Genomic DNA, 18,221 nt, shown 5'->3' on the forward strand with positions numbered 1-18,221 from the left:
AGGCAACTTGATAAATACCTGCCATGTATTGTCAAAATAGAAAAGTGAAAAACAAATACACTCTTCATATCACACCAAAGCTGCAGGGAATCTGCAGCTGTGAAGATGTGTCTGGGCTTAATGGAAAAACCAGTGGACTCCATGTTCTGGCCCCATCACAGGCAGCTATGTGATCTCCTTGCTGCAGAGCCAGCCTAGGTTTTCTCACTGAAGTCTCATATACTCTGCTGGCACGGCCTCAGAGAGCCACAGGGCACCTCTGGGCATGGGGAAGCCAGGCATGACACTCAAGAGATTCTCTATATCACCGGCAGAAATCTTCAAAACAGTTATAACCACTCTTTGTATCATCATGGCCATAACAACAACAGTAACTTACACTTACATTGTGCTTTAGACGCATAACTACCCTATCCATTATTTCCCCTGGTTCTGCAATGCAGAAATGACCCAGAAGCTGACCTCAGGTGCGTGTAAGAAGAAACTCACTCATTTAACATGAGACTCTGGAAGAGGAATGAGCTGCCTGGGGAGAGCCCAAGTCAAGAGAGGCTGTTCAGACGGTGGAAGGGGGGTTCCTGGTCAGGCCCAGATGGCCTTGAGGTCCTTTTCAACCTGGTGATTCCATGACAACTGCATGAAGGTGTGATGAGGCTCAAAGGAGAATGTGACAAGGCTATTGATCCATAAAGCACAATGTACATGGAAATTATTGGGGCATAACTAATAGGTGAAAAGGGAGTAGAGGAACTGGGATAATTTTTCCTGGGGGTACAGAGAACCACCATGAAGTCCTGCTGCACCATTTGCTGGGGTGCCCTCAGTTTTCGAAGGCTGGCCCAGCTCCAGCCACAGCCCCATTGTTCCTGGACTGTCCTAGCTAATTCTGGAGGCTCTTCTCCTTAAGTCAAGTGACAGTAATTTAGGGAATGGTATCACTAAGGCACAGAGAGCTGCAATCTGGTCTGTGGAGAGAGTACCCACACTGATGAAAATTCGGGCTCTTAGGAAATAAGGGCAGAAAACACTAACCATGGTTCATCTCATTTTCCTCTTCATCCATTGGATTAACATGGGTTCTGGGCCAATACTCTAGGAGAGCTTGCAGTAAAAGCCCTCCCAAGTTCACTGTAAAGAGAGTTCACATTAATAAAAAAAAAAAAAGAAGAAAAAGATTATGAAAAACAAATTATGTTCCCAGCTATTTCACTGTGCAAATGCCAACAGAGTGTGAGGCTGTTGATACAAGTCCTTCTCAGGGACCTCATTTATCCTGTGTTCCTGGAGGCAGCAGTGCTAGCCTCTGAAAGACCATGCCAGGGGAGGGACCTCCATGTGAGCCAGGGAGTCCGGGCCTGGTCACACTGGCCATGCTGTCCAAGGGCCACAGTAAGTAAAGGAAATTGAGAGCTTTATCGTAAGCAGGCCAGTTGCTAGGGGATTTCATTCTTAAACGCAGTTATTTCAGTAAGAAACTTAAAAATTTGAAGATCTGCAGATAAAATTAACTCTTGAATAATCTTGAAAACTATTTGATAATACAGGAAAAATTTATGTTACTAAAGCTTATATACTTGGATTGACTTTAACCCACCATTATAAAAGTAACATGACCTTTGTCTGATTTGTCTGGGCCAAGAATGAGTTACTTTCAGCTGAATAGCAACGCTATTTAGCGCTACTTTCATATACAGTCATTTAAAAAAAAATTATTAACTGCTTCTTTTGAAGGGCTACTTCTGAATGAAATTGCCAAAAACTTCTCTCAGAAAAGCATTGTAAGACAACTTAAATTCTATATTCTTGTCCTTCTTGAATGAGATCTCGGGCTTGGGAAGCCCTGGACAAGACAGAAGGAGCCCTTTATTGGAGCAGGGGTCCTCAGCCTTGCTCCATCACTAGGAGGATGGTCCCTGAAATTCCAGGGCAACCTACATAACAAAGAAAGTTAACAGAAACTCACATTTTGGATCTGACCCATCTGGGCTGCTAAAACCAGCATCTTTTGCTGAAACCCAAGCGGCAAAGCAGTCACTCTCATCCAGTGTAATTGTCAACATCTGGTAAGATAAGATCATCAGAAGGCATTTTCCTTGACCCTAACCTTGATGTTTTACCTCATGTGACAACAACATATTTGGTTAAAAACAAACACTTTTAACCTGGCTTTACATAATCGGATTAATCTACAATGTATTACTTACATTTGAAAGTTATAACTTGCATGTCCATAGACCGTAAACCCCTTGAGGGCAAGATGCTGTGTCACTGTTTATCTTTAGATCCCCAGTACCTAGGCAGTGCCTTCCATGAATGTCTAATGTATCGGACTCTAAGCTTAGGGTACTGCGTGGCTCATAAGGACTGAAATCAACTCCCTTTAGTCTCTTCAGTCCCCATCTCTCTGTCAGTAACAAAGCCCAACCCGCTCATCTATTTGAGAAAAATCACAACTGCCGCAGGATGTCCAGGCTGCCCAGCTTCCCACAATGTTTATAAACTTACCCCAGTTTTTAAATCAACCGAGAACCAATTTGGCACATACACCATTTTAAATCTTTTCTTAATTTCTTCTTCAAAATCCACTTTGCCAAGATCTTCAACTTTACATGCCTGCATTCCAAAAATGTTAAGAAAAGTAGAGCAATTACTGACTGGACTCAAGAACACCCAATTCTGAATATGCAGCTTGTAGTTTTACAAGATGTTTCTCTGGAGAAGAATGGAGTTTAAAATGCTTGCTAAAAAAACAAACCAAACCATGGTAAATCACTCCCGTTTAAGGCATTCCTGTACAGTAACTAACCACTAGCCAAAACCACACCCCTTAAAATGTTTTTAAAAATGACCCTCCTCGGGGCAGCTGGGTGGCACAGCAGATAGAGTACCAGCCCTGGAGTCAGGAGGACCTGAGGTCAAATCCAGTCTCAGACCAGACACTTGACACGTACTAGCAGTGTGACCCCGGGCAAGTCACCCCACTGCCTAGCAAAAATAAACAAACAAAAAATGAGCCTCCTCTTTTATAAGCCTATAATTTGCTGAACCCCGAGAAGAGCACAAAGTGATCTAGAGATTCCTTCGAGCAATCTCAATCAGAAGCATCCAGAACACGTGGGAGAAGCCAAGGTCTCCACGTAGCAAGCTAACTGCCACGAAGGCCAAGCACTCGGCTCCCACCCAGGTAAGGGCGTGATACGGGAGCCTCTCTTTGGGGGCTTCCTTGTTTTCACCTTTTACTTCTTACCATCATCTCCCCCTCCCCTTTTTTGCTGGTTCCTCTTCTTTGCCCTATTCTGTAAGTATCCAAGAGTTTCTCAACTTACTTCTTTAACATCCTTTACTGTGCTCGTCCCATCCACTGTATGTGGATTGGCTCCTAAAACCAACGCCTCTTTCCTCAGGTCTGGTCCACGTTTCCAACTGCCTACCAGCCACGGCCACCTGCATGCAACACTGACATATTTTTTCTCCCAAACTTGCTCCTCCTCCTTCCTATTTCTATTAATGGTGTCACTCACCATTCTCTCAGTCAACCAAGCTTGGAAGGCCATAGTCTTGACTCCACCCTCCCTCCCCCTTTGCTCCCACATTCTACCGGTCCCTAAGGCCTAATGATTCCCTTGAATGCAGCTCCTACCCCACTAACTTATTCACTGGTCATGAAATCTCCAAGTTCCATGCCTCCCCTCCCTCCCAACTTCCATCAAATCTGCAGGCTATCACCAATTTAATCTCAAGGATGTTCAGAGACAGAACGTTGACTTTTGGCCCAAGCCAAGACAGGTGAGATTGAGTCCTAGGAGTTAAACAAGCCCACCTTTCCCAAAGTCCTTGAAACCTACCGAATGAAATCCAAACTTCTTATCCTGACATTTGTGGTCTCCACAACCTGATCCTAATTTATCTTTCCATTCAAACTGGCCCAAGCCTCCTTCCTCAGATAGGCCTTCCCCTTCCTCACTTGTGATTTTCGGTCTCCAATGCCCCTTCTTCTCTCACTTGCCTTTCACATTCCAAAACCACCTTCTCTCTTCCTATCCCTAGCCCAAAGTGACATCTTCCTCCTAACCTTTGGTAGCATCCTATCATACAGTAATAAATCTTGTCTTCCCAACTCCAGAGCTATATACCTTCTGAGGGGAAGGACCAAGTCACTTCATGATGGTGTAGCCCCTCCCGTGGATGAACATAGAGTCCTCCTCAAAACACAAGCTGCGCTAAGGAGGGACAGCTAATTGGAGGGAGGGAACAGGAAAATGACAAAAATTGGGAAATTCTTTTCCGTGGTTAGTTTTTCAGGACAGTGCTGAGGGACCATTTTGGTGCTGGGGCAGACCCCTCACTAGCCCCTGAGAATAACACAACACTGAAGAGAGTAATCATCAGTTACTTCAGAAATCTGCTTATGAGCAATGCTGCACACTCACCCCCTAACAATGCCAGAGAAAATAATTCCGTGAGTACAATTAAATCACATACAAATGTCATCTGGAACAACTGACTTGATTTTTTATAATGAGGAGGACAAGCAGACCAGAACCAGGGTCTAACAGCTAATGTAGATCACACTCACCTTTAGGACATCCCAATATGCCACATTATTGTTGGTGTCTTTGGTTAATAGATGCCTCTTATCATTAAGAATGTGGCACTGAATAATACTGGCACCTCCTATGCAGGAAAAGAACAGAATTTGTTAGCAAGGCCTTGGTGGCACTGGCCCAAAGCCAATTACAGAGAAGTTGGCACATGCAGCATCCAAAGAACTCAAGGCAAAGTGGTCTTGGGGGCAGACCCTTCAAAGGCAACTTCAAGCCCTCCAATTCTATCCCTACAGAAAAAGGTTTTCGTTCAGGTCACCCCTGGAATTTCACACCGGGGTTAGGCTATCCTGGTGTGGACCCATCTTTCCCTGAAGCACACTGGTAACTCAGCGGCAATGGATGGCTGTAGAGGGCCTCCCGGGAGTTAACATGAAGGAGTTAAGTGAACTGTGGGTTTTCAACATTCAGGTGTATTTCAGAGGCAGGACTCCAGCCCACGTCTGGTACACTGGTGACCCTCTATCTGCCGCATCACTCAGAAATGGTTTCATTTTGGCACATGTCCAGGAATGGTTATTTGACCCATAGCCTTGTATTTCCAATTATAAATAATTTGGAGTGAGTGGTTTTATGTACAAACAATCAGAAATCCTATTTTGTTTCCTTTGCTAAAAGCTGTTGTTCAGTCATTCAAATTGTATTCGACTTTTCATGACCCTATTTGGAGTTTTCTTGGCAGACATAATGGAGTGGTTTGCCATGTCCTTCTCCAGGAGATTAGTAAGGCAAACAGAGGTTAAGTGATTTGCCTGGGGTCACATGGCTAGTGAGTGTCTGAGGCCAGATCTGAACTCAGGTCTTGCTGACTCCAGGCCTAGTGCTCTGTCCACTGAACCATCCGGCCGCCTAAGTTTAAAACAGAAAACTGTAAGAAAAAAAAAATGTGTGGAATGCTTCAGTCAGAAATGATGCTTTAAACTTATCAGCAGATAGATCTAGAGAAAGAAACCTTGTAACACTCCAAGGCTGCTCAAGGAATACCGACTAGAGCACTAGACAGCAGCCTCTTCTGAAGGCTGGACCAGGCCTATCTAATCATCACCTCCTCTAGCACCTAGGACACCTCTCGGATGACAGGAGGCTGTAGCACAAGAAACAAAAAGCCCCCTCTGATGGAAAAAAGAACGGCCCAGGGTGTCCGAAAAGAACTTCTGCTCAGTGAAAAATATAAAGTGTCGATGGGTACTGCAGCTATCATCAATCAGATGCTGAAGAGGACCGCTGACACATGGTCCGTGTGTAGAACACAGACCCATCGCTCTCACCGTGGGACAGACTAAGCCCATTTACCTCGAGGGGATTCCTACATGGGTCTGACTTGGATGACATGGCCTCGGAGGTCCCTATCAACTGTATCTTCTGGGATCGTTCCCTGAGCAGCAGTGGGCTTCAACTGGACTGTTTCCACACTCTTTCCCCCAGCCTCTCTTCTGCGTCTGTACAGCTATTTGGGACTTGGGCATCAAAGCACCAACGGAGGTGAAAGTCACTCACTAGACACCGTTCCCAAATCCCGACCACACCAGCTGCAGAGAGGTGGGGCTTGCTTAACTCTAGGACTCAATCTCACTGTCTTGGCTTGGGCCCGAAGCCAGCGTTCCATCTCTGAACATCCTTGAGATTGATGTTGATACAGAATGTGACTATTTTAAGAGCGCAAACACATGAAGTCAAAGACCTGTGGCCAAACAAACTCCAACTTATGACACCAAACAGCATTTTCTTAGAGGTTTCCCTTACATGAAAGACAACGCACCTCATTTATCTCTCCCTGAATTGGCACTTCTGCTAAGGAAAGGCTGGGCTGCTCTTAAACAAAGCCTTCCTAATTATTGCAGCGGTCTAATCTCCTTCTTTACCTTTAATAGCTTGATCAGGCTGTGTACAAAGAGGTGTTACAGGGTTGCTACAGTCATTGTCGTAATCTCCAGAAGCTCTCAAATTATGAATTCCCTTCAAAGTCTAAAAAAGTAAACAAGAATGAGATTACTTGATCGTTTTACAAGACTGCTGGAAATGTGAGCACAATAATCCCCAACACCTGGATCTCTGACAAGCTGTTGGTTTCTTATGGTGATAAAAACCAAGAGGAAACACAGTCACAACCACAATTCTGAGCACAATACCCTGAAAACACAAAAGCACAAGGGGAAAAAATTAACAGAGAGATGGCAGCCTGATGGCACCACTGTACAATTTTAGGACTGGAGACCCCGTGACATCATCTAGTCCCATCTTCTCCTCTTTTTCCATGTGAGAAGCTGAGGCCTAAATGCACAGCTGGTTACAGGCAATCTTCATTAGGAGAAAAAGGGCAAAAATGAGGAAGACTCTTCCACAGCCAGAATCTTCGACTTCATTATTGGACAGTTTAAAAGTTGCTGGGGCAGGCCTATTTTCCCAGCAGTGTTTTACCTCCCAGACCATTTTCCCTCTTTAAGGAAGAGGGCAGCCAAGGTTTTTCACTTTATTATCCATATTTCTCTCTAGGAGTATGACTCAGATCCTTCCTGGTGGCAAGGAGGTGACCCTTTGTCCAGGTAGTGCCAGTGCCCGGCCAGCTGGAAAGGCCTCAGGAGGCCTTGTTTGGGGACTTGACGCTGCCACCCAAGGACCAGGTTAGTTAAGCTTAAAAAGGCTCTCTTGGCCGGCCGCCAGAGCTGGCTACCACGCAGGGAGGCCTACAGCTTTTACTGGCAGAGGCAGGACCTACAGTGGGTGAAATTTCCACCCCATGAAGTAACGAAGCCCAAGTGTCCATGTTAAAACACTTCAGTCATAAGAAGATCAAAACTGTATTAAGTAAGCAAACATAATGAATGCAACAGTGCTTTTGATTCTGTTCTAAGTCAATCATGCTGCTCCTCAGGCTCGCACAGAAAAGAAAAAGCAATTGTCTAAATTTGGTCCACTTCACCTTGGGTTTAGTAGGAAGACAAGGAGCCTTCTGAATCTGCTGCTTAGGCAAGGACCAGCACACCTCCTGGGTTCAGAACATAGTTTCCCTTCTACAGAGGCCACGGCTCTCACAATTCCTGCACGTGGTGCTTCTCAGAGCCATCTCTGGGGCACACGAGCAGATATGAACAAATGGCAGTATGGGCTTACACAGCTTAGCAATCAGAACAGAAACTCACCCATTTATTCACTGAAGACTTTGTGGTTGCAACCCAAATTGCAGGTGGAGGATCAGCTGACTTATCAAGCTCCATCTGGAAGACACAAATCCCGAACATGAGGACGGCTGGCCAGCCAGCTGTTCTCCAGAGCCCTCGGGGAGCTGGTCCCCCACCCCGATCCCTCTTCCCTTTATGTGCTTCTTCATATGCAGCTGTGGTAGCATTATACCATTAATGCCCAGCAAGATCAAATTTCTAGATGTTTTTAAGCAGGTTGCCAACTGGAATGCCCAACTGGAAGCTTTTCCAATATGGTGGATCACACTGCCTGGAATTCTTTAGGAAAATGGCAAAGTGGCCAATTCGGTGAAAAGGAAGCCCACAGAAATCCTCGCTTGTGTTTTAAGCCCCTCTGGTAAAGGGTAGGGGGAGGGCCGAGGAGGAGGAGGCAGACCTTCTGCTCAGGCATTTCCTCCCAGAACAGCCTCAGGGGCCTTCACTCCTTTGAAGAGGTTTGGGTTTATCTGTGACCTTTGAGATTTCACTGTAGACTAACTCCTTTCTCCAGACAGAGGCTAGCACAGATGCCTGAGGAGTCTGAGGGCTTCCATCTTTTCATCCAGAGCAGGGGATCTTAACCTTTAGCGTGTCATGGACCTCCTGGGCAAGCCTATGGACCCCTTCTCCCTAACTAGTATTTAAACGCATAAAATAAAAATACAATGCACAGGATTACAAAAGAAATCCATTTTACTTACACACAATGATCAGGATATTTGTGAAAACAAGTTCACAGGCTCTAGCTAAGAACCCATGACTGGGGAGAATTCCTGCCCTTTGTTTTATGTCTCCACAGACAGTTTCTTCTTCCCAACCAAAGCCTTTCCTCCAGCACCCAATCCCACGAGGATTCCATTTTAAAGAGCTACTGCTTGTACCACCATCATCACTGTCACATTTTCACACAGAATGTCCTCTTACCTTGAGAACAGGGGCTTTCTCTTCACAAATCAAGACCCGTATATCAGGGTTTCTCAGATCAGTACAGTAAATCTTTCGGTCTCTTCCTCCAGAACACATGAGTAAAGGCTTCATTGACCTGTAAAGCCCACACTCCCTCATCATGTACTCGATAAGTTGCTATACATCTCTGTTGTCCGAGGGACCAGAGGCGGATAGTTCCATCAGAACTGCCAGAAAGGCACTAGGTAAAACAGCACAACAAAGACTGGGTCAAGAGATGGCCCACTCCCTGCCATCCCCCACGAACCCTGAGAAAGGAGGGGATCACCAAGGTCTCTGTGTCCACCTTTGGGATTTAAAGCTATTCAGGACAACACAGTCCAGATGAGATGCTGCAAAAGCCCATTAGCCTTGCTTTGTTTTCATTTTTAAAATGCTGAACAAATCAAATAAAAAATAAAAATGTGGGGATTTGGTAGATGAATTGAGATTAAGTTTTTTAAATATTCTGGAGATGACTACATAAATTCATTTTGTTAAAAAAAACTACCATATCAGGGGAAAAATTTGACATGAAACGTCTCTGGGACACTTCGAAGATATCTTTAAAACTATTTTAACAATCACGAAAAAGTTATTAACAATTTTGTTGTTCAGTCATTTCAGTCATATTCGACTCTTCATGACCCCATTTGGGATTTTCTTGGCAAAAACACAGAAGCAGTTTGCCATTTCCTTCTCCAGCTCATTCTACAGATGAAGAACTGAGGCAAACAGGGTTAAGTGACTTGCCCAAGGTCACTCAGCTAGCAAGTGTCTGAGGCCACATTTGAACTCATGAAGAGGAGTCTTCTCGACTCCAGCCCAACGCCCTCGGCACTATGGCGCCACCTAGCATCCAGATGAGCAAATCCGTCTGAGTACCTGAGTCCCATCTCTGTTGAGCAGCAAAGCTTTCACATTGTCCGTGTGCCCTTTAAGTTTCATGAGCTTGGCACATGTTCTTGGATCCCAAACCCTCAAAACCTGTGAAACGCAAACAGAAAAGAAGGACACAAATGTAAACTGCACAAGACACCACATTTAAGAGAGAAAAAGCACAATCACATCACATGTGCACACGCACACACCCCCCACACCCACTATGTAAGGGCAATCAGCCAGGTTTTTCTCTTGGTTCCCAACCACTCAGTCCCTTGACACAGATAACACACTTGAGCGTCCCACTGACCTTCTCCGTGGACCCGGATACAATGATGGTTCCCAGCTGATTCATTGCAAGACTATAAATGGAATCTTTGTTCCCACTTAGAGAAGAAGCTATTGGGGGACAGGGGGAGGAAGGGGGAAAACAGAACTAAATGTTACCAGTCACCAGGAGTTAGCAAAAACTCTAACTGTAAAGGGCTGTTTAATTTAGAAACCAATTACGATGTCATTTTTATAACTGGCTTTTAGGGAGAAACAAAAAGATCTAAAGAGAGATTCATTTTGATAAGCAATCTTTACTGATTTCACTAAAAATTAATATTGTTAGAAAAATGTTCTTTTCAAAAACCTCAAAACACGACCAGTCGAAAATAATTCACTTGATCAAAAACCTATTTGCTGCATCCATGCCTGGAGCGCAGCAGCCCTGCCTCATCAGAACTGGTTTGTTGCAGCTGCTTCTGTCTCCTCCAACACTAGCAGACTCTAGTGACCCTAATGAGAAATGCATTTGCCCCACACAGAAACCAAGTTCAAGAAAATAATCAGTGAGACCAAAAATGGGACCACACAGCCTCGGGCCTTCCCCATTTTCTTGGACAAAGTTAAGTTTAAAGTGCTACAAAGGGGAACAATTTTTGAACCAATCCCAAAACTTGTCCTGTCTACTTACCAAGTCACCCCATGCATTAATAAAACAAAGTCTTTACTGTCCAATGAAAGTGGAAGGGTTTGATGAGAACCTCACATCAGCTTGCTCAGGACTGGTCTATGAGAGAGGTTCATCACCAGGCTGGATGCACGGAGATGGTTTTGGGGCTGTGGCAACTTTCAAAGATTATTCTCTGGAGCACGGAGAGATTAGTCTATGCTGGCAGAGAAAGGCCTCACCCAGAGGTAATCCCAGGGTCTTTCAGGATGGAGACAAGAAAAAGAGAAGCTCTCTGTGCCAGGTCACAGGCCTATGAAGACCAAGAAAGATGCTGGCTCTGTCCTGAGGAACTTAAATAAGACATGTGCACCATCACTAAAATGTGGAGGAGAAGAATTCCAGCTGGAGGCCAAGGGACCAGGTTGGAGAATGGGTATGATGAACTGAATGAGGAAGTCTGCAGAAGCAGCTGTGGAGGGGGGTCTGCCAGAATGGGACAATGCAGATGCACTGAGCACAAGAGTGATGTAAGGAGAACTGGGATTGCATTTATCAGCACCAAAGGTATAGGTCATGACCGGCTCTGGGCTACAGGAGCTGATGCTCTTAAGGGGTCCAGCTCTATACCTAGGCAAACACAGTCAAGTAGGCACTGGGCTAAGTGCTAGAGATGCAAAAAGAAAAAAAAGACAGTTGTTGCACTTGAGAAGCTCACAGTCTACTGGGGAAGACAACAAATACGTAAAAACAAGCTACATACAGGAGAAACAGGAGGTAATTAACAGAGGGAAGGCACTTGAGGTAAGAGGGGTTGGGGAAGATGAATTTTAGTTGGGACGTGGAGGAAGCCAGGGAGGTCAGTAGTCTGAGCAGAGGAAGGAGAGTGTTTCAGGCTTGGGGAACAGTCAGAGAAAATGCTCAAGAGATGGAGTGTCTTATTTGTGGAACAGCCAGGAGGTGGCTGTCACGGGATCGAAAAGGACAGGGTAGGGAGTACTGTGGAAGAAGTCTGGTTCTGAATGAAAGGATCAGGCTAACCTGGTATCCGGTAATGACTCAAGTCTTATGAGGAAGAGTCTCCAGCATTCAGAACGCTCTTTCCCCTTGCTCATCACTCCCATTTGGAGAAAGAACAAAGCAGGCTTGAGTGTCTAAAGTGCTTGGACCAATCCAGACTCCCTGGGCACTCCCTGCTCCCTATTCCTATCCCCTGGGTTGGCCTCCTGGATGACAACATTCATGCTCTGATGGTCTTCCAAAGTTTATGTCCTAATGGGATGAGAGGGAAGGCTTGGGGACCTACAGATGAAAAAGGGGAGTCTCATGACAACTGTGAACGTGCATGGCCCTAGACTGGAAATGCACTGAGTGACCAGTAATGATGTTTTTCGGCCTGCAGGTGCTCAATCTAAAAGAACGACACTTTCTTGAGGAAACAGCAGTAGCTTCTGCAGCAGCAGCACAGGACAGAGGCAGAGGAGGCCAAGTGAAGGACCTGGTTCAAAGCAGGAGCTGCAGACACTAAAACCCAAGCAGCAATGAGGCACAGCTCTGAGGAGGAAGAACTAATCCAGACCTTGTTCTTCACTGTAGTGTGAGTCATTCTGGGGAAGAGGAAAGCATGACCTTTTAGCCACCAGGAGGGTCCCCACTGTTTGGTGTGCTCTCCACCCAAAAGTCACTCTTTGCAGTCCCTGCCTATTTTCTGCCACTGTAACCAGTATTACAAAGACACAAGGGGCTTTATAACACTAAAAGTCACTTTGTACTCTGTCTGCTTCACGAGTTATGCGGCCCAAGAACTGATCCTCTATTGGTCAGCCTGGGCACAAGTCTTTCCTTAGTCAGTCAGGCTGGTTCTCTGACAAGACAGTCTCTGGTCTTTGCCCAGGTCTGTACTCAAAGACCTTTTGGCTCTGGAGAACTCATCAGAGCTGGCACAGTGCTTAGGTGCCCTTCAAGAACACAGAGTCACCTCCATGCTATGAAGAGGCATCAAGAGAGAATTTCTGTAACAGCTTCCCATAACAATCTTTCAAGTATTTGAAAACATTGGTTACACTAAACCCTTAAGTTTACTCTTCTTCTGGCTAAATAGAGCCAGTTTTATTTTATGTAAGGGGCTCCCAAACTTTCTCAGTTCAAGGCACTCTTTATGTCATAGCAATTTTTTCAATGACTCCCTATGCCAAAAGAAGTACCATGTATTAAGAAGTTAGGCAAAAAATTTAAACTATCCTGGGGTGCTCTGTGCATTCACTGTGGTGCCTCAACACACAGTTTGGGAACCACGGCCTTCTGCCATCATTTCAGTTGACCTACTCTGCACACAATTCAGTTGTCAAAAGAATCACAGAATAGAAACCATACTTCTAAAAACTAAAGGGATGACTAGTAAGGATTAGAATCTTTTCCAAGGTAACAAAATGAATTAGAAATCCTATTTTGAATTTCTAATCTATTTCTCACGTGAATAAGGGGTTGGTGTAAGGAACTGATGTATGTAATAAAAGCTCCAACAAGTAACTGTATTTTAAGCTTCTAGTATGCAGAGGCTACCCACCTACAGGACCTACAAGAAGGACATGTGAAATTAGGTACTGGATTAATCCTTCAGAAAGATGATGATGGTAAACCATCATGAACTAGAAGGATTCCTAACTTTAAAAGGCTGCTTTGCACCTACCACAGGATTCATACACCCTATAGAATCTTTCCCTCTATCCCACAAGTATTTCCCATCTTGCCATTTGGCTAAGGGTTCTTAACCACATATGCAACAATCTTTTCCAATCCCCAAAGTGGTCTACTTCACATTTTCCTGATGCGCCACTGTCAACATCAACAATCACTGATGTCACGCCTCCTATGTGTGAGGCACTACAGGGCTACAAAGAGGCATTAGATTGGGTTCTTGATTTCAATGCTCCCAGGCCAGTTGGAGCATTAAGACTGGTGCTCATGGGAAAAAGTACTACAAGCCCGTCCGCAGGTGGACACAGACTTTCCCCAGTGGATTACTTGTAACAGTGTTGTTTGAGGCAGTCAGTGCTGTGAGAGTATTAACGTCCCAGAGGAAGATCTGTCTGTCCAGCCCAGCAGAAGCCACCAGTTCCTTGTCCTTGGCATAGGCTAAGGCTTTCACATAATCCTGCAGCAAAACAGAGAAGCCAATGAAAACGATGGGCAATATGCCTACAGCTACCTCTTACAGTCCAGATCAAAGACATGAGGAGAATCCCCTGGAGGGGCTTTACCTTGTGTGTCCTTAATGTTGACATGCAAAATCCCTTATGGGCATTCCACACTTTCACTGTCGTGTCAGAGGAAGCAGATATTACTAGAAGAGGCAAAACAATGGAAATGAGCAAAATATATTAGCAAAGCCTACACATGAAACTTTTAACCATTTTGATCTTCTTCCAATAACATGCTAAGAATAATGTAACGATATTTTCTAAAATGTCCATTAACAATGGCAAAATAAAAGGAAGGCTCTGAATTTCACGAGACGACATTTCACAGCATCAGTTATATCTAAAAAACTGACTGCATGATTACAGGAGGCAGCAGGTAGGGCCAAGCACCAGCAGTTCATGTGAAAAAGATCAAGAGGTTTCAGGTGCCCGCAAGGCCCGTGTCACCAACAGTATGACCTTGTCAGCCAAAAAGGCACTCTTAGGTTTCATGAACAGAAACAGAATTTTCAGAACAGGGAGATGATGCTTTCATGGGACTCAATGCTCACCAGGATGCAGAGAAAGTATTATGTCAAGTTCTACAAGCTATATTTTGGGAGGGATCATGGAACAGATCCAAGAGGGTGACCAGGATAGGGAGGGATCTCAAACCATGTCACATTAACGTTGATTTGCAAGAGCTGGGGATGCTGAACCGTCAAAGAGAAGACAACAGGTATGCGGATAGTACAACAAGTGTCTCCAAGTGTCTCAAGGGGCTGCTACACAGCAGAGGGATTAGACCCATTCTGCATGGCTACCTCAGGGGACACACTTCAGCTCAATACAAGAAAGAATTTCCTAATCCTCAGAGCTGTCCAAACATGGAATGGGCGGCTTCATGGTGTAGTGAACTCCCTGTGGTTGGAGGTATTTGAGCAGAAGCATGATGACCACTGGTGATTTGTACTTTAGAAAAGGGGTTGGATTAAGTGACCTTTAAGGTCCTTTCCAACTCTGAGATTCTATGACATCTTGGGGAAAGTTTTCACACAATAAAATTACTTCCCTGTCTCAGAAGACGCCCTACAAAAATACCTGCTCTGCATGTAACAAAGCTGCTGCGACAAAACTCAAATAAGCAACAAAATATCTTGATGAAATCAAAGCAAAGATGAATACAGAACTGTGTCTTAAGAATTTAAACCAGAATGCGTAATGATATTCATCGGAGGAGCTGTAACAAGTAACAGAACACTTTGTAACTCCCCTTGCCATCAAGAAATACTTACATGTTTTCCCATTACAACAAAGTACGATATCGTTTACCCAATCGGTGTGGTGCTCCATGGACGCTATGTAGGGATCTTGCTGAAACGCAAATAAAAAAGAAATGTGATGCCTTCAAGCAACGTATACAGAGGAAACATTAAACAAGACAAGACTTCAACAGGAAAACTGGATTTGGATGAAGAGGACCAGATTCGGGAATCTGAGAGGCAGTTCTGTCCACACCTGCAACATATTTAACCTCTCCTAGAAGACCTCCCAGTGTAGGGGAAGTACATGCACTTCACTAAAGGCCTCATTCCCCGATGACTATGCTCTGAGTCTGGCCATCTAACTAATTTCTTTTTAAAAAATGTTCCTTAAAAATTTATCATATATTGATTTTAAAATTTAAAATTTTTGAGTTCCACATTCTCTCCCTCCCTCCAATCCCTTCCCCATCCACTGAGAAGGCAAGCAAAATATCAATTATACATATGAAATATTATAAAACATATTTCCATATTAACTGGGCTGCAAAAAAAAAAGGAAGAAAAAAAGAAAGTGGAAACACTTGTACTTCAATCTGCACTCAGAGTTAATCTGATCTCTCTCTGTGGATGGGCAGCATTTTTCATCACAGGTCCTCTGGAATGGTCTTAGATCAGTCTTGATCACAGCAGTTGAGTCTAGGGTGTGTGGGGTGTTAAGAGAGGACTAGCCCCTCTGATGCCCACCTGATTTGCCCAAGTCTCATGTGCAGTGGCCACGCCAAAGTAAACAATCTGGCAGATAGGCTAAACCAGATTAAGGATAACTGACAGGTTTCATCATCTATTCAACAGTTATTTATTAAGAAATCTATGAAGTAGGGAGCAGCTAGGTGGCGCAGTGGACAGAGCACCGGCCCTGAAGTCAGGAGGACCTGAATTCAAATCTGGCCTCAGACCAAACACTTCATATTTACTAGCTGTGTGACCCTGGGCAAGTCACTTAACCCCAATTGCCTAAAAATTTAAAAAATGAAAAAAATTAAAAAAAATCTATGAAGTGGACCTCGCTGTGGGAGTGTCCAGGCTGAAGGAGAAGTAGTCCCTGCCCCCTAGGAATATACAACCTTGTGACTAATATAGACAATATTTCTGTGCATGAAAGACCTGTGGAACAATTTAAGGGTTAAATCACACGCTACAGGGACTGAAAGAGTAATCAAGAATGAAGGCTCAGCAGAAGAGACGGGAGAAGCTTTGAAGTGCATGTGAAGCTTCCAATGAGGGAAAAGGCATGAGGAGGAGAAGGAGCAGATACTCTCACGGCAGGAAAGGTGGACACTGGCCTGACTAGGAATGGACAGGAGGCGTGGCCAACTCTTGAGCAGAGCAGCAAGCTTTGTGGCTTGGCTTATCCTTGCTTTTGCTTGACTTGCTTTTTTATCTTCTCTGTTGATTCATGTTAAGCCGGAGTCCAGTAATACTAGAAAGGGAAGAACCTTCTAAGAGCCTTGTGCTGACACGAACCCAGTGTGGAAGGATTCACACCACTAGACTCATCTCTTTACGGCAGAAAGGAGCTCTTCTAATAAACACAGTCTACCTTGTTCTCGCTAGCTACCCAACCCCCAATTCCTGGGGTCAGAGCAGCCCTGCTTCAGTTCCTTATTGTACTGCAAAATCCCTTAGCAGCCAAAGAGAGTAAACAGGTGATGCTTAGACACATGACAAACTTAGGACATGTGAAAAGCTGTCCTGAGGTGATGTGGCTAAGCTTCCATGGCCCAGCCTTACCTTGTGCTGGCTGACACTCCATATTCTAATGATAGAGTCTCTCCCAGCAGTGAATAGTCGGTTTAATGCTGGATCCAGCTGAAGAGCGTTGACTCCATTCCGGTTACATTTCTCTACTTCATCTCTAATGACATAAGACACCTGAAAGAGAGTCAACAGCTGGTTTTTAGGCAGTTTGGAAATACATGGGGAAATAAACACAGTCTACCAGGATCCACCTGACATACTGAAGCCAGTGCTTGCTAATGAAATAGTCTTGCTTTTAATGCACAAGATAAATTTCAATTTGGCTTTTGCCCAATAAAGTTAACATGATAAGGTAAAGGACAGAATTCCTTTAAGGAGGTTTTCGGAAAGGGATGCACACAGCCAGATGTTGGCTACTTGCTTCACCTCCGTCTTGGTGTTTATAAAGAGTTCCACGGAGTTTGCATGGTGTGACTAATATCAATTTCTAGGTTTTCTACATCTGCAGAATGGGGATAAAAATAACACCCACTCTATAGCCAATGCCCACATGTGGCTGCCCTCCAAAATAAAAGGATATTCACATTTTCATTGCTTAGAAGCACAACTGAAAGAGAAGGCCCAATCATGAAGCCTAACAGTACACCGTGCAGAGCTCTACACTGGGCTCGAGTTCCCACTGTGGGACCTTGGGTATGTCATTTCACTTTGTCTGGGAGGAACCTGAACATCAGTCTAACAATCCTCTCATCTACATCTCTAGGATTCCAAAGAGGCCACCAGCTCATCCAACAGGACCATTAGATGTTTGCCTGGTGAGGAGCAGATTTTGTGCAAGGTAAATAATAAAATTTCATTTATTTAAAAAATACTCGAACTCAACTTCCATGAGCCAAGATGCAGAGTAAGAAGTAAGTGCTCTCATCCTCTCTTATTGACCTCTGAAAGCCCAAAGATATTGCCCCAGGAAAAACCCTAGAATAGCCGAGGCAGCCAAAAGACGGAGTGCAGCAGTCTCATAGCCCAGGAAGCTTGGCAGATTAATGGAAAGGTCCCTTTCACTCTGGGGGAGGGGAAGCAGTACATGATGGGAGGTGTCCCAGAAAGCCAGCAGCAAGCCCCAACTCAGCAAACCAGGGGGAGATCCTGAGCCCCAGGGTGGTGGAGTAGGCAAATGCCAACCCCCCCATCCCGCTCCCCACTGCCAAGAGCCTCAGCACAGGCAGGGGAACTGGTAGACACCACCACGTGTGCCAGCATTCTCCAGCAGTAAAATCTCCCCGTGCCTCAGCACAATTCCAAGAAGCACAACCCCAGGAGGCATAGCTCCAGGCTGGCAGACATCCTCCAGCAGCCAAACATTCGAGTGCTTTAAAGAAGTCTGGGTGAGCAGATGTCCTCCAGCAGCCAGATTCCCCATCTCCACCCCAAGAGCTCCAGTGTTGCTGACTCCAGCTCAGTAAGTTGCCACA

At 44.8% G+C, this 18,221-nt stretch overlaps 1 protein-coding gene across 1 annotated transcript in view; it reads right to left on the reverse strand.

Moving 5' to 3' along the window:
• Positions 1-18,221, reverse strand: part of WDR48 (WD repeat domain 48) — a 53,526-nt gene that overhangs the window by 15,370 nt on the left and 19,935 nt on the right. Inside the window, 14 exon segments of the mRNA XM_078152076.1 lie at positions 1,033-1,128; positions 1,964-2,060; positions 2,506-2,613; positions 4,577-4,674; positions 6,467-6,569; positions 7,745-7,819; positions 8,708-8,801; positions 8,803-8,930; positions 9,614-9,715; positions 9,921-10,009; positions 13,572-13,701; positions 13,808-13,890; positions 15,022-15,100; positions 16,783-16,923. Coding sequence (XP_078008202.1) covers positions 1,033-1,128; positions 1,964-2,060; positions 2,506-2,613; positions 4,577-4,674; positions 6,467-6,569; positions 7,745-7,819; positions 8,708-8,801; positions 8,803-8,930; positions 9,614-9,715; positions 9,921-10,009; positions 13,572-13,701; positions 13,808-13,890; positions 15,022-15,100; positions 16,783-16,923 — 1,423 coding nt within the window.

This window comes from Phascolarctos cinereus, unplaced genomic scaffold (genome assembly GCF_003287225.1).
Source record: "Phascolarctos cinereus isolate Bilbo 61053 unplaced genomic scaffold, phaCin_HiC Scaffold_4;HRSCAF=312, whole genome shotgun sequence".
In the NCBI taxonomy this organism is placed as follows: domain Eukaryota; kingdom Metazoa; phylum Chordata; class Mammalia; order Diprotodontia; family Phascolarctidae; genus Phascolarctos; species Phascolarctos cinereus.